Source organism: Suricata suricatta, chromosome 3, assembly GCF_006229205.1.
Source record: "Suricata suricatta isolate VVHF042 chromosome 3, meerkat_22Aug2017_6uvM2_HiC, whole genome shotgun sequence".
Taxonomy (NCBI): domain Eukaryota; kingdom Metazoa; phylum Chordata; class Mammalia; order Carnivora; family Herpestidae; genus Suricata; species Suricata suricatta.
The window spans coordinates 150,491,343-150,504,618 of NC_043702.1; the positions used below are offsets into that span (position 1 = coordinate 150,491,343).

The window sequence follows — 13,276 nt, forward strand, 5'->3', positions numbered from 1 at the left end:
GCAAGAGAGAGTTCAGAGGAGCCCAGGGCACCTGGCCTGAGCCTGGGTGCAGAGACTGGCCTGGGTTGAAGCGAGAGCCAGAAGTAGGGGAAGAGGAGGGGTACCAGCCTGTTTCTTGAGGGTGGACCTAACTGTGTCCTAATTTTGGAGGGGAGCACAGCCCAAGAAAGGCACAGAGAATATAGACGGGGGGGGGGGGTTGAGCTCAAAGAGCATGGATCAGGACCACCTCTGCTTCGCCCACCTCTTCTTCCCCCTCCTTCAAGCACCTGAGGGCTCCAGGTGACAGTGAAGACCATAGCTCTCTCCACAGCACTGAGCAGGGGCCTCCTGTCCCCTGGGAGGAGCTGTGGCTGCCCAGCCCAGCCCGTGACACTTCCTTTTCTGACTTGCTATCGCCCCTCCGGGGAGAAAGCAGACAGTGCCCAGAGCTCCACCTGCAACCCCCTACTGTCTGCCCGCTCGCCCTCCTCCCAACCCCTCCCTGGTGCCCTTGCAGGATGAAGAAGGAAGATGACTCCCTGACCATCTTCGGGGTGGCTGAGCGCGACCAGGGGAGTTACACATGTGTTGCCAGCACGGAGCTGGACCAAGACCTGGCCAAGGCCCACCTCACTGTGCTAGGTAATGCCGCTGCTCATTCGTGCTCTGTCCCCCACTTCCCACCCTTTCCCGAGGCCAGAGAAGCAGTGCACTCTGGAGGGCTCCCAGGGCCCTGTCTGTGGTCAGCGGGCTGGTCAGGCACAGTGATCTCCTGCCGTGTGATCTAAGGCTTAGGAAGCGTCTCCTTTCAGAACAAGCTGGGCTGGACACCTTTCCTCCTGAATGCGATCATTAACTCGCCCAGATCCTCAGCTGAAGGGCTCCTGAGCGAGGGAGGGAAGGTGGGCAAGGGGTTCTTTCTGTGATCATTTTTACCAACTTCACAGTGACCTCTCTACTGCCCTATCAGTTAAGACAGTCTATCACTGAAGCAAGACTGAATTTTGACTTTATTCTACCAACACCCTCTGCTAGCCGGCCTCCCCCTCCCACCTGCCCCTGCTTCTTGATGGGATTTCATAGGACGCTCTGCATGTAGCAAAATGATTCCATCACATCCTGCCCTATTTCTGGGCCACACTATAAATACTAAGCCATCCTAACCCGAGGGGAAGAGAGCCTCTCCCATCTGGGGAGGCACATCCCCTGGTGTCCCCTCATCACCTCTGTCCTCTCTCTGGGCATCCCATTGCCACTACTGTTGGTACAGCCTGTCTCTTCTGCAGTGGTGGCACCCAGTTGCTGGGGATGGTGGTTCTAGGCACACAGTGGAGCTGGATGGGAAGGAGACGGGTCCCCCGTCCCTACACCAGCCATGGAGGAAACAGGAAAACCGCTGGAAGGCATGGGGGTGCTCCGTGAAAGGGAAGGTGAAGCTGGCCTTGAAGACCCCAGCCCAGGGCAGCTGTTCAAGCCTTGGCTGCCTAGTCCCATCCTTCTAGAACACCTGTAACCCTGGATAACTTGCTAACCTGGATAACCCGTCTTACCTTTTCAGCTGATCAGGCCACTCCAACTAACCGTTTGGCTGCCCTGCCCAAAGGTAATTGGTACTAATCACGGGACCCTCGCCAGAGCCTTCTCTAGGGAGTGGGGAGGGTGGAATCCGAGGAGGAAGGTGCTACAGGATAGGATGTGCGGTGCGTAGGCAAGTGGGTAACGCTCCCCACTCACCGCCAAGTCTGAGTCCTTCCCAGGGTCCCACACGCACCTCCCCACCGGGCCGCAGCCCTACGCCGGGCTTCCCATGCCTCTCACAGGCCGGGTTCCAAAGTCCTCGGCCACTGTTCCACCCCATCCCCTACCTCTGGCCACACTCACCGCGTCCTGGTGGTGGCCTGTTCTCTCCCCATGGCTTTGGCCTCAGACCTGTGTAGGCTCCCATCGGGAAGGCCTGCCTACTTCAAGTTCTCTGTCGGCCCATCTCTGCAGCCTCTCCACATCGGCCACTATACACTCATGCACACACGCACATGAACGTGGACTCGTGTGACTCGCCTTCCAGAGCCTCCCAGCAACCAGCCCCCAAATCTGGGAATGACAGGTTCAGGGAGCCAGGCTGGGGAAACACCAGGCAAACCGCATCAGTCAGTGGTAAGGTGGCCTTATCCCCAGGCCAGGACGGCCCTTTCACCCACTGAGGAAATCCAGTGAGCCTGGGGACCCCAAAGGTGCCTCCCTGACCCCTGCCTGGATGTCTGCAGGGCTCCCTTGTCCTGCTGTCCAGTACTGACACTTGTAGACTAAGTCCCCATCTCCTCCCTGGCCTGGTCCTCTGCCTTTGTCCCTCCCCTGCTCCTAACCAGTCTGCCTCACTCAGCACTCAGACACCCTTCTGGGCCCCTGCCCCCTCAAAGCCTTGGCAGAGTAGAAGGTAATTATCCGAGAGAATGAGACAGAATCCCACACTTTTTCACTAGCTTTCCTAAAGGTCGCAAGCATAGGTCTCCTGAAAAGGGCAGCATTTTTTAAATACTTGCCCTGAAGAGTATCCACAAAAATGGGATGGGTCGGTCCCACTTCTCTCTGAGCCCTACATCCTTTGATGCTTTTGGGCAGGCTGGGGGGCGGAGGGGGGGGAGGCTGGGGGTGTGTGGAATTTGGAGTCTCCTCTTTGTTCTACCTTGGCCCCCTGAGGGAACAGGGTGGTCCCCTCGCTGGGCCCTGCTGGTTGATTCCTGCCGGTGGTGACCACGGCCCATCAGGGACCCGTCGCAGGACAGTGTCCAGGGCTGGAGCTAGCACAGGGACGGGTCGGCTCTGACTGGGGAGTCCCGTGTGCTGTGTTCTTCCCCTGCCGCCAGGACGGCCGGACCGACCGCGGGACCTGGAGCTCACCGACCTGGCCGAGAGGAGCGTGAGGCTGACCTGGATCCCAGGGGACGATAACAACAGCCCCATCACAGGTCAGCCGGGGGCCCTGCGCGCCCTCCAGAAGCGAGGGCGGATGGCAGCCTGGCTTCTGGTAGCAGTCAGATGCCTTGCCCTGGTGTCTGGTCCCGCTTCTGCGTGCCCCGGGCTGCTTGCAGAGCACGCAGAGGCCTCGGTTCCCCTTTCAGTGTCTTGGGGGGAATCCCTCCTGTGCCTTTGCCTCCCCAAGGGAGATGACACAGACTGGTGGAAACCACTAGGGAGTGCTTTGCAGAAGGACTCTGCTAGCTCGGCTCCCAAACAGCGCTGTCTTCCTTGCCCCTCAGACTACGTCGTCCAGTTCGAAGAGGACCAGTTCCAGCCAGGGGTCTGGCATGACCATTCCAAGTTCCCAGGCAGCGTCAACTCTGCCGTCCTCCAACTGTCCCCATATGTCAACTACCAGTTCCGGGTCATTGCCATCAATGAGGTGGGCAGCAGCCACCCCAGCCTGCCCTCCGAGCGCTACCGAACCAGCGGGGCGCGTGAGTACCTGAGGGCTGACGACACGGTGCTGAGACTAGGTGCACTAAGGTCAGACTGAGCTCCCCGAGTTCCCGGCCGCACCAACGAACGTGGGCAGGTTACTTAACCTCTCCAAGGTTCGACCTCCTCATCTGTTTCCATAGCAACACCACCTCCATCACGGGACTGTTGCGAGGCTTTTGTTTCAAAATGCGGTATGGATACTTGTGTGATACCTGGCATACAGCAAGCACACAGTAAATGCTAGCTGTGATTCCTCATTGTTGCTAATATCCTTAATAATTCTTGGCGATGGGCTCTAAAGGGAAGCGCCATGGCAGAGACTGGCCGTAGAAATAGATAATCCGGTGTTAGGTCAGATTTCTTTTCCTATCCCACTTGGGTCGTGTTTAGATTTCTGAAAATGCACCCGCTCAATGAGGATGGAGCTGCTCCCCCAAAATGTAAAATGCCAGGGATAAACCCAGTCTGGTATTAAACTTATAGTGGATAATCCATGAAGGGGATAATCCACATTGAGTTAGCTGTCTAGACCATCCAGAGTATGGAAAGCCTTATGACAAATTCTGTCTGGCAAGGGATTAAAATTCAAAAGAAATTAGCGTTGCTTGTAGGGCAGGGGGTTAAGTCTTAGCTAGGAGGGCACATCAGACATGGGAGAAAACAGCTGAGCGAGTTCAGTTGCCTGTGGGACAGAGTCTGTGGAGAGATGCTGAGAAAAGACGGGACACAGAGGGGACCGGTGGCAGGGGAGGGAGAGAGGCTGCTCACTGCGCTCTGGTGAAGCGAATTGGACTTGAACTCTGCATCCATTTGGGTTCCAGCCCCTGAGTCCAACCCGACCGACGTGAAGGGAGAAGGGACCAGAAAGAACAACATGGAGATCACGTGGACGGTAAGGGTCCCTCCCAGCCCCCCTCTTGATGGGCCTCGTCTCTTGGCCTTGCTATCTACATGCCTGGACCCCAAGGCCACTCTCTGCCCTGGACATGCAGAAACCAGACAAGAGCATGTCCGAGAGCAAGACTGAAGACAGGAGGCAGGAGCAGGGGTGACCAAGGAATGTGGGCAGCTAGTCTGGCAGAATCAGAGAGAGCCAGCAGAAATAAAATGGACTACTCTAGAAGAAGGAGGGGTTGAGGCTGGACTCTAGAAGAGATTTGGCCTAAATGTGTACCTAGTTTTGTGTGTTCTGGGGCCTTCCACTGGACTGGTTGGGGCAGAGGGGAGACCAGTATCCGAGGTTGTTTCCAGGCAGGCTTCCTTTCAGTCCAGCTTCCCTCCAGGCCAGGGTTGAAAACAAATCACATCTTCATCGTGGCTCACTGAGTATATTTTCCAAGCCAGAATTGGGATACGTGGTCTCCACATGACTTTTTTCCCAAGCCACGTCCAAGTCTGAGAGGTGCACGTCAGCCATTGAAATATTAACATGTCTGTGCTGTCACCAGAAGTAATGGAAGCAGGGAGATGCAGTGTTGGGGATCGTGGTCATCCCCATCTTTCGGAGGGCTCAGCCTCACAGCAGCCCTGGTGGCCAGGCTGAGCCCAGATCCCAGACACTGGGGCTCATCTGCAGGACCTTGCAAGGCCTGGCTCTTGGTCTACAGCTCTGGCTCCCAGGGGACTGCTTCCTGGTCCGTGCCCTTAGGGAACAAAGAAGAGTGCTGCACCTACCATTAGCTGCTGGGCAAGACAGGATAGGCATTCGTGGCTTCGGCAGAACCCACGTCGGTTCCAGAATTTTGAGTTCATTGGCAGCGGGCACGCTGTGGCTGACCCATAGCCCATCCCTCTCCAGCTTAGAGAATGTCACGTTGTTTTCTGGTTTCGTTCTCACTGATCTGTCACAGGAGAGTCCTGTTGAAAATAAAACTTTGGCTCCCTGTGCACTTGCAGATGTAGATGGCTCTGGGAGTCAGAGTGACTCAGCCTTGGGTGTGATGTCACAAAAACTCTACATGCCACCGAATTTGTAGGACTCTGGCCTTGGAGGACTCAGTGTGGGGGTGGCCCTTTGCTGAGCAGATCAGGGCAGAGTGACTGGCCCAGAAGGAGATGCAGGCCGTGGGTGGGTCTGGGCTCCACCCTTGCCTTCAATCTCTCCCCGCTCAGCCCATGAACGCCACCTCTGCCTTTGGCCCCAACCTGCGATACATCGTCAAGTGGCGGCGGAGGGAAACTCGAGAGACGTGGAACAACGTCACCGTGTGGGGCTCCCGCTACGTGGTGGGACAGACACCTGTGTACGTCCCCTATGAGATCCGGGTCCAGGCTGAAAATGACTTTGGGAAGGGCCCTGAGCCAGACACTGTCATCGGCTACTCCGGGGAAGATTGTGAGTACCCTCCCTCATCCCCTAGCAAGGACCCCCCAGCCGGGCTGCTCAAGGCCAGCCTCACAGACCAGGAACCTCAGGGTGGGTCATGGACCTTCCAGGAACGTCCTGGGAGGACAGTCGGGTTCCAGGAAAGAGACATCCCCTATGGTGAACTCGGGAAAACAGGCCCCTTGTAACGTCAGGAGCAGAAACACTAGTTAGAGTTCCTGAACATCATCACCTGGTCCAATGCTCCCATTTTATGGATGTGAACACTGAGGTCTTGCAAGGGAAAAACCTTGCCAATGTTACACAATAGCAATTGTCAAGCCTGAAAATAGAAACCAGGCCTTCTAATCTACCTTACTGCCAAGGCTTGCTAGTGCCAAGACTTTAGGACTCTCCCTCCCAAAGAGCCATAATTATAGACTCCTCCACAGGAAGCAAGGACACAGGCCAGACTCCTTCTTGGCTCCCCAGGGGAGACTCCAAGAAATGGAGAAGGTCTCCAGAGCCTCAGTCTGGAATGAAGCAGACCAGCTACTTGCTAGCATCTGCAACGCTGCTCTTCACCTTTGGAACTGGCTTACAAAGAGAAGTGAATCAATAAGATTCTGGGCAGTACGAGGAAGTATATGCCTGGCTTTTAAGACAGCGGCGGCCCCCTTGTCCACAGCACAGCAATTCAATAGGCTGCTGAGCAAAGCAGGGGGGCTGGTGGGCCCCCTCCTGGTCAGGGTGATCCATGCCCAGGGGGTCTGCATCTGATCCAAGAAAAGATCATGTAGGTGGAGGCAGTGACCAGAAGCACGGGAAGAGGAGAATCTTGGGGAGTCATGAGGGCCGATACTGGGGTCAACAGTAGGGCCAGTGTTGTGAGTAACAGCCAGATGGAAGGAAGTGAGGGTTGGAGGCCCCATGCCCCGCTGTCCTGGACCCGCTTGGGAACAAACGGAGGGTATCAGCACACTTTGTCCATCCTGCTCCTCGTCTCTATGGTGGCAGACACTTCCAGACGGGAGACTGGCAGGAACTACTGGCTGGTGAGTATGGAACGTGCAGTGTCTAGTCATGAACTTCATGGACCTGCCCACAGTTTCCATTGCACCTGCCCCCTGACCCCCCGAGGTCTGTGCTGTGCTGGACAAGGTGGGTGGGGCAGAACAGCGATGGCAGCAGGCAGAAAATGGAGGCGAGAATCAGTCACAGGGAAAGGGTCTTCCTCTTCACCTCGGATGGTCAGCACCCCCTCCTGAACTAGGTTAGGGCATCTTCGTCTATGGGTGATGTCTCCTGCAGGGTCTTGGTAGCCACTCAAAGGGGACTGTCTCTAATGTGAGGACAGGGCTCAAGGGAGCGCTGCAAGGTATCAGGAACCACCCTGCCTGCTGGGCTAGCAATAGCGGGACCCTAGTATAATGCTCTGAGCCTTGAAGGGTCAGGGGACAGGTGAGTCCCCACAACCAGGACTACCCTTGGGTAGAAAACTATAGCTTTCTGTAGTAGCCAGGGGACTAGGTACCCACCCTCCCTCTCCTCCTGCCCTGGGAGCTCCTGTTGAGCTCTCCTATTGAGCAAACCCTTTCGGAAGCCTGGGAACAGGGGGACCGGCTGACACGGTCCAGAGAGGCAGCCTGCTTGGACTCAGAGCAGGGTGGGGAAGGGGATGAAGGGGCAAACGGGGGCTACCCAGCATGTGAAGGTAGCAGATAATTGCCCTCTAACCATGTAGGCAGATCCCTCCCACCCAGATGGCCACCCTTTTGGCCCCGGCCTGTCCCCCACTCCCCTGAATGCAATCACATGGAGCAGTCGTAGCCCCTGCCCTCATGAGGTACCCAGTGTCCAGAGCGGGGTGGAGGCACAGGCCAGCAGAGGACAAGTCCGAGGGGACCCTAGAGTCCAGGGGCCAGCCCCACTTGTATAACCAGCTCTCTGTCCCAACATTGCAGATCCCAGGGCTGCGCCCACTGATGTTAAAATCCGAGTCCTGAACAGCACAGCCATCAGCCTTCAGTGGAACCGCGTCTACCCCGACACGGTGCAGGGCCAGCTCAGAGAGTACCGAGTGAGGAAACCCGCTCTCATCCCCGCCTAACCACCCAGCTTGCTAACCAGGGCAAGGGGGTAGCAGGTGCAGGCCATGAGATCCTTGGATGGGGTCCTAGGGACAGTTATTCGATCCAGAGTTGATTCAGGAAGATGAGGTCTAGTGTTAGCTGTTCAAAAATACACCCAGAAAACAATTACCAGGTGTGTCCGACATCAGATGTGCTGACAGGTTCTGCTCAGCAGAAAGTCACTTGGAGGGTAGTGGGTCGGGGTTGGCTCTGCAGACCGCGTTATGCTTGTCATCCGTGTGTGAGCAGGCACACGTGTATCTTAGGAGCAGTGCTGAGGCACCCCTCAGCTACACTCGTCCCCTCCTGATGGCCCTGCTGGGCTGCTTGCCTCACCCAGTGTGCCTTCATGAAGCCCCAGCTAACAGGCAGAGCCACCAAAAGGGGTAAAGACCCTCCCTGTTGTTACAGCCAAGTCTGGATTATCCAGCATGTGGATTATGAAGGCCCTTGGCTTCTCCCGGTCTCGCTGCCTATGAGCAGTTCCTGCTCGCACGTCTCTCATTGAAAGGGGGAGCTGCGGTGCGGAAAAGGGAGAGGAGACCCAGGCTCTGCCGGGCTCTCTCTTACTTTATTTAAAAGTTGCCTGGGAAGTGAAGGAGGCTGTCGGCACGGGACAACGCACGTTCTGTGACTTCAAGGTCACTGAGGGTTGGCGGATGGACAGTTGGGGTAAGAATGGAGGGAATCAGTCTCTTTTGCGGACGTGAACTTGGTAGTTAGGGGAAGGAAGGCGAGAGGATATATACACTTGAATGAGCTCTTTCCCAGCACTTGACTTGCACCCTTAACCTACTTGCCTGGAGGTCTCCTTGGCTAAGGCTCCCCTTGGGCCCCCTTCTTAAGTGTGGATTTCCTCCTTCCTTTGCCATTGGAGGCCCGGGTGACGCTGGTGTGGCAGCCTGACCGGGGCCTCCTTACCTCCTGCTAACCATCCCTGGTGTCCCAAACTCTCTCGACACTACTTACAACACTAGCACTTTCTGAAGGCCGTTTCATCGAGCTCTTAACAGCCTGGCGTCTACTGACTTGGACACGTGTCTCTCCGCATTCTCAAGGTCTTCAAACAATAGTAAAAGAAACCGTTTGCCTTCAAAGGATTACAGCAACTCTCATATTCAGACTTCTGGGGGCAACCTGTTCCTTTGCAACTCCTGCCTACTGCCGACCTAAACCATACTAATCCAACTCAAGGTGGTGTGGTCTTTGAGCACAGAAGAGAGCTTTCCATGCCGGGATGCTTGGCTCACATTTGTGGTTCTGGCACAGACCCCCCCGAGCAACTTGTTCCCAGCTTGGAAATAAGTCTGCCGATGGAGGAGCTCCCTCAGTACCTTTGGCCAACTTGCCTAACCCAGAGAGGCGATGTGGCTCAGAAAATGATTGAACCCAAAACACCCATTTCTTGTTGGGCATCAGCTCATACTCGCTAGTGGCCAATCAACGGGGATTCGAAGGCGGCTCCCCAGGCCCTAGGGGGGACTGATTGAGGGCATTTGGGATTTGGAGCCCATGACAAGCCAAGGGAAGGCCGGTCACTACCGTCGGCACTAACAACTAACCCTCTCCACCTGACCGTCCCCTCACTGGCCTGCCTCTGTCCCGAAGGCCTACTTCTGGAGGGAGAGCAGCTTGCTGAAGAACCTGTGGGTGTCTCAGAAGAGGCAACAAGCCAGCTTCCCCGGGGACCGCCTCCGTGGCGTGGTGTCCCGCCTCTTCCCCTACAGTAACTACAAGCTGGAGATGGTTGTGGTCAATGGGAGAGGCGATGGGCCTCGCAGTGAAACCAAGGAGTTCACCACCCCGGAAGGAGGTAGGTGTGTCCCACAGCTCTCCAGGGTGGGGCAGGACCAGGGGAGCACGTCCAGGTGGGCCTGGAGCAGCCCCCGCGTGACTGGGCCGGACAGTACAAGGTGATGTCTGCAGCACCCCGAGGAGATGATGTCCTGCGAGCCGAGCAGCTCCTGCCATTCCCAGAGTACTGCACACCTCCAGGGTGGCCTGCCCTGCGGGACGTTGTGTCTCAAGAGAAGACTTGTGCTGTCTACTGACAGCGTTCCAGACGGGCTGGCAGACTGACCGCGCCCCCCCCCCCCCAGGGGCAGTGGGGGAGCCCGGGCTCCACTCCCTCCAGAGGCCAAAGCACCGTCACTGTGACCACCGCAAGCACCCAGGACCTTCAGAGTTCTCTCAGCACTGTAAATCCAGAAGCTTCCATCCGGACAGCTGTCCTGTGTGCGCAGTGGCCCCGCAGGGGGTGCCCTGCCTGCAGCTCTGATTCTGGGTCACGGCCCCCCTGCTCCTGGGAGGCAGACGCCCACAAAGCTTATCAGCCGGGCATTTGCTCTGCCCTCTTCTGTTTATCCTCCCTCCCTTCTTAGCTGTTTTTCCGCCATTTTTCTTCTCTTCCTCCTTCTTCGTTCTCTCTTGTTTTCTTTATTCCTATCCATCCAGGCCCCTCGTTTTCTCTTCATCTATGGCCTCTCCCTGTCGCTCCTGCTCCTGGTGCCCTGTCCGTGATCCCATCTTGGGTTTCTTTCTCCTACCCCTGAACCCCCTGCTCTCCCAGCTCAGCGGAGCCTGGGCCTGCTGCTGGGACCCAGCAGTGAGCATCCTTGTCTGAAGACTAGGAACCGCAGCCTCTGTGCCAAACAGAGCCGTGGTTGGTCCCCCGCCAGCTCAAAGGTATCTTTGCAGGAGCAGAGCCTCACGTGTGCTGGATTCCCAGTAGTTGCTAAAGGAAAACTCGACTGACTTCTTCCCCATTTAAATGGAAACTGAGCCATGCTTGTCCTAAACTGGGAGGCGGCAACATCCCGGATGGGGCGGTGGGCTCTGACCCCCTCGTGGTTCCAGTGGGTTCCGGCATGGCAGCCATCTACCATGGGGGATGCCTGGAGGTCAACACCTTCATGCCTGTGCTTTGTTTTTGTGTGTTTCCTCGTCCTGCCTCTCCCCTCCCCCTCATCTCCCCTGCCCTCTCCTCCTTCCCCAAGTACCCAGTGCCCCCAGGCGTTTCCGAGTCCGGCAGCCCAACCTGGAGACAATCAACCTGGAATGGGATCATCCAGAACACCCCAATGGGATCCTGACCGGATACATTCTCAAATACGTGCCCTGTACGTTCACCCTTCTTTCTCTTAATCTGGGAATCAGAAGCCCCATTCTCACCAACTCACTAAGGAATCGAGGCAGAAAGCCTGTGGGTGCAAAGGGCACTGCAGAGGGATGGAGGCTCCTGGGGGGAGTCCCCGTGGGATTAGGAGTCCCCGTGGGATTAGGCAGGTGGGACAAAGGGGACTCCTGATCCAATGAGGGATCCCACCTTGGCCCCTCAGGGATCGTAAGAGTCTCCAATACCTGCCAGTAAGTCTAGGAGAGACACTTTCGTACCTCATCTGATGGGGTACATGCAAGGGAATCCACACAACGCTTGGGGACACCAAACAAGGTGTCATTTATGGCAAAGCAGCTGTATATAGAGTGACTCCATCAAGAGCCTGAGTCAGGAGGGCCTCACCTTACGAGCTCAGTGTCATCATGCAAGGACAGGGGTGTCATTACCTCTGAAAAGCTGTTAAGCTTTCTAAAGTAGGTGATGCTGCACCTCCTTGGGAAGCTCAGAGGGCCACGTGATGTGCTGGCAACTTTATCAGCAAACTGTGTGCTTCTGTGCTGTTCTGAATTGACCTCTGGACCTGACTATCCCCCTTTGAGGTACATTGAATAGGCCTTTTACAAAGGAGGCATTAAGGATCAAAAGCTCTTGCGCTTGTGCCCTAGTTCTGTTTGAAAGAAAGAAAGGAACTCAAGTTTTGTCCTTGTTGAAAAGGTCTGGGGATTATGAACTACATCGCTAAGCATCAACCATAACTTGGCAGTGAGCTGGAGATAATAAGATCAGTGAAAAAGCATTAACCCTGGTGTAAGTCATCAGAGAGCCAGAAAGTTCTTGCCCAGCACTCTGCCCTTGAGCCCAAATCCCCTATCCCCCGGGTCATTAAGGTTTCCAGGCAGGTTCCACACGTACCCTTCCCAGCAGAGTCGGGAAGGCTTTCTCCTTCCAGCTGCAGATTACATAACCCACCATGGTCAATGTTGCTGAAGTTCAATTCCACTTACCTATCTCTCCCCAGTTAATGGAACCAAATTAGGAAAGCAGATAGTGGAAAACTTCTCTCCCAATCAGACCAAATTCACGATGCAAAGAGCAGACCCGGTGTCACGCTACCGCTTCACGCTCAGTGCCAGGACGCAGGTGGGCTCTGGGGAAGCAGTCACAGAGGAGTCACCAGCACCCCCGAATGAAGGTAGGTGCATTGCGGCAGCCTTGGGGATGAAAGGTCCCAGCTAATTCAGATCCCTAGAGAAACACCCTGACCTGGCCATCTGGCTGGCCAGCCTCCTGGGATGGAAAGAAAACAAGGCAGCGGGTCTACCAGCCCCCCAGTAGGATACCAGAGAACCTCATGTACTGAGAGGTAGGTGCTGGCGATGTGTCTGGGAAACTCAGACCTTCTTAGATGGTTGCAGTCAGACCTGATCCCAACTTTGCCTTGACTTTCTCAGCTACTTAACATCTACCATCTTTCCTTTTCTCCGGGGGGATAAGGAAGAGAGCTTGAGTCCATAGTGGACATGAGATGAGGGAAAACACGTGCAAGTAAACATGCTAATGAACCTCAGAGAACTATGAAAGTGTTCGCCCATTGAGAGGGGCAGCAGTGTCACTGAGAGTGCCCCGGGAGGACTCTGGGACACACCTTCTCCCAAGGGCACGTGAAGCCCAGGAGGGAGGGGAAGCATCCTTGACTGAAGCTACTTACCAGGATCATGAGCAGAGCTGGAGGTGTAGTCCCTGCTTGCAGCCTGAGCTGAGTGAGTTGTCAGGCCACAGGTAGGGTAGGGGGCGTGAGGAGACAGCTGCGGGCCAGGCCGGCTTCCCCAAGAGCCAAAGCTCTCAGCTCCTGGCTTCTGGCATCTTCCAGCCACAGAGTGCGCCTGGCTGAGACGTCCACTAGAGGGCGCTGCAGTCCCACCTCTACCCGTGCCGGCTCCCGGAACCTCAGGGATGATGCCAGGCTGCAGAAACCTTGATGTTGGCAGACTCCCTACAGAAGGAGGGGACCCCCTGCCTCTCCAGAGGTACAGTGGGGTATTCAACAGCCATTTCCTGAGCACGTGCAACATGAGATGCAAGACACTGCCAAAACCCAGGGCTACCTCCTAGAAGGGGAGAGATGGCCACCAGGATATCTAACTGCTTGCTATTCAACATGAGAAATGATACATTTAGATGGGGAAAGTGCGGTGGCTCTGCAGAGGAGGGGTGAGTTCTGCAAGGCAACACTCCACAGAAGAGGCAGTGTGAACAGGGATTTTTAAGCAGACAACAGGT

At 56.0% G+C, this 13,276-nt stretch overlaps 1 protein-coding gene across 18 annotated transcripts in view; it reads left to right on the top strand.

Annotated features, from left to right (window-relative positions):
* The window catches only part of NFASC (neurofascin), a 181,820-nt gene that overhangs the window by 138,201 nt on the left and 30,343 nt on the right, over positions 1–13,276 (top strand). For 10 of the 18 annotated variants that reach the window (XM_029935553.1, XM_029935559.1, XM_029935558.1 and 7 more), the window contains 10 exons: positions 500–624; positions 1,541–1,585; positions 2,847–2,948; positions 3,240–3,437; positions 4,263–4,333; positions 5,554–5,776; positions 7,711–7,826; positions 9,487–9,691; positions 10,875–10,997; positions 12,015–12,188. In XM_029935553.1, coding sequence (XP_029791413.1) covers positions 500–624; positions 1,541–1,585; positions 2,847–2,948; positions 3,240–3,437; positions 4,263–4,333; positions 5,554–5,776; positions 7,711–7,826; positions 9,487–9,691; positions 10,875–10,997; positions 12,015–12,188 — 1,382 coding nt within the window. The remainder of the gene's footprint in view (positions 1–499; positions 625–1,540; positions 1,586–2,846; positions 2,949–3,239; positions 3,438–4,262; positions 4,334–5,553; positions 5,777–7,710; positions 7,827–9,486; positions 9,692–10,874; positions 10,998–12,014; positions 12,189–13,276) is intronic. The other 8 variants (XM_029935555.1, XM_029935565.1, XM_029935566.1 and 5 more) reach the window with 4 other exon arrangements.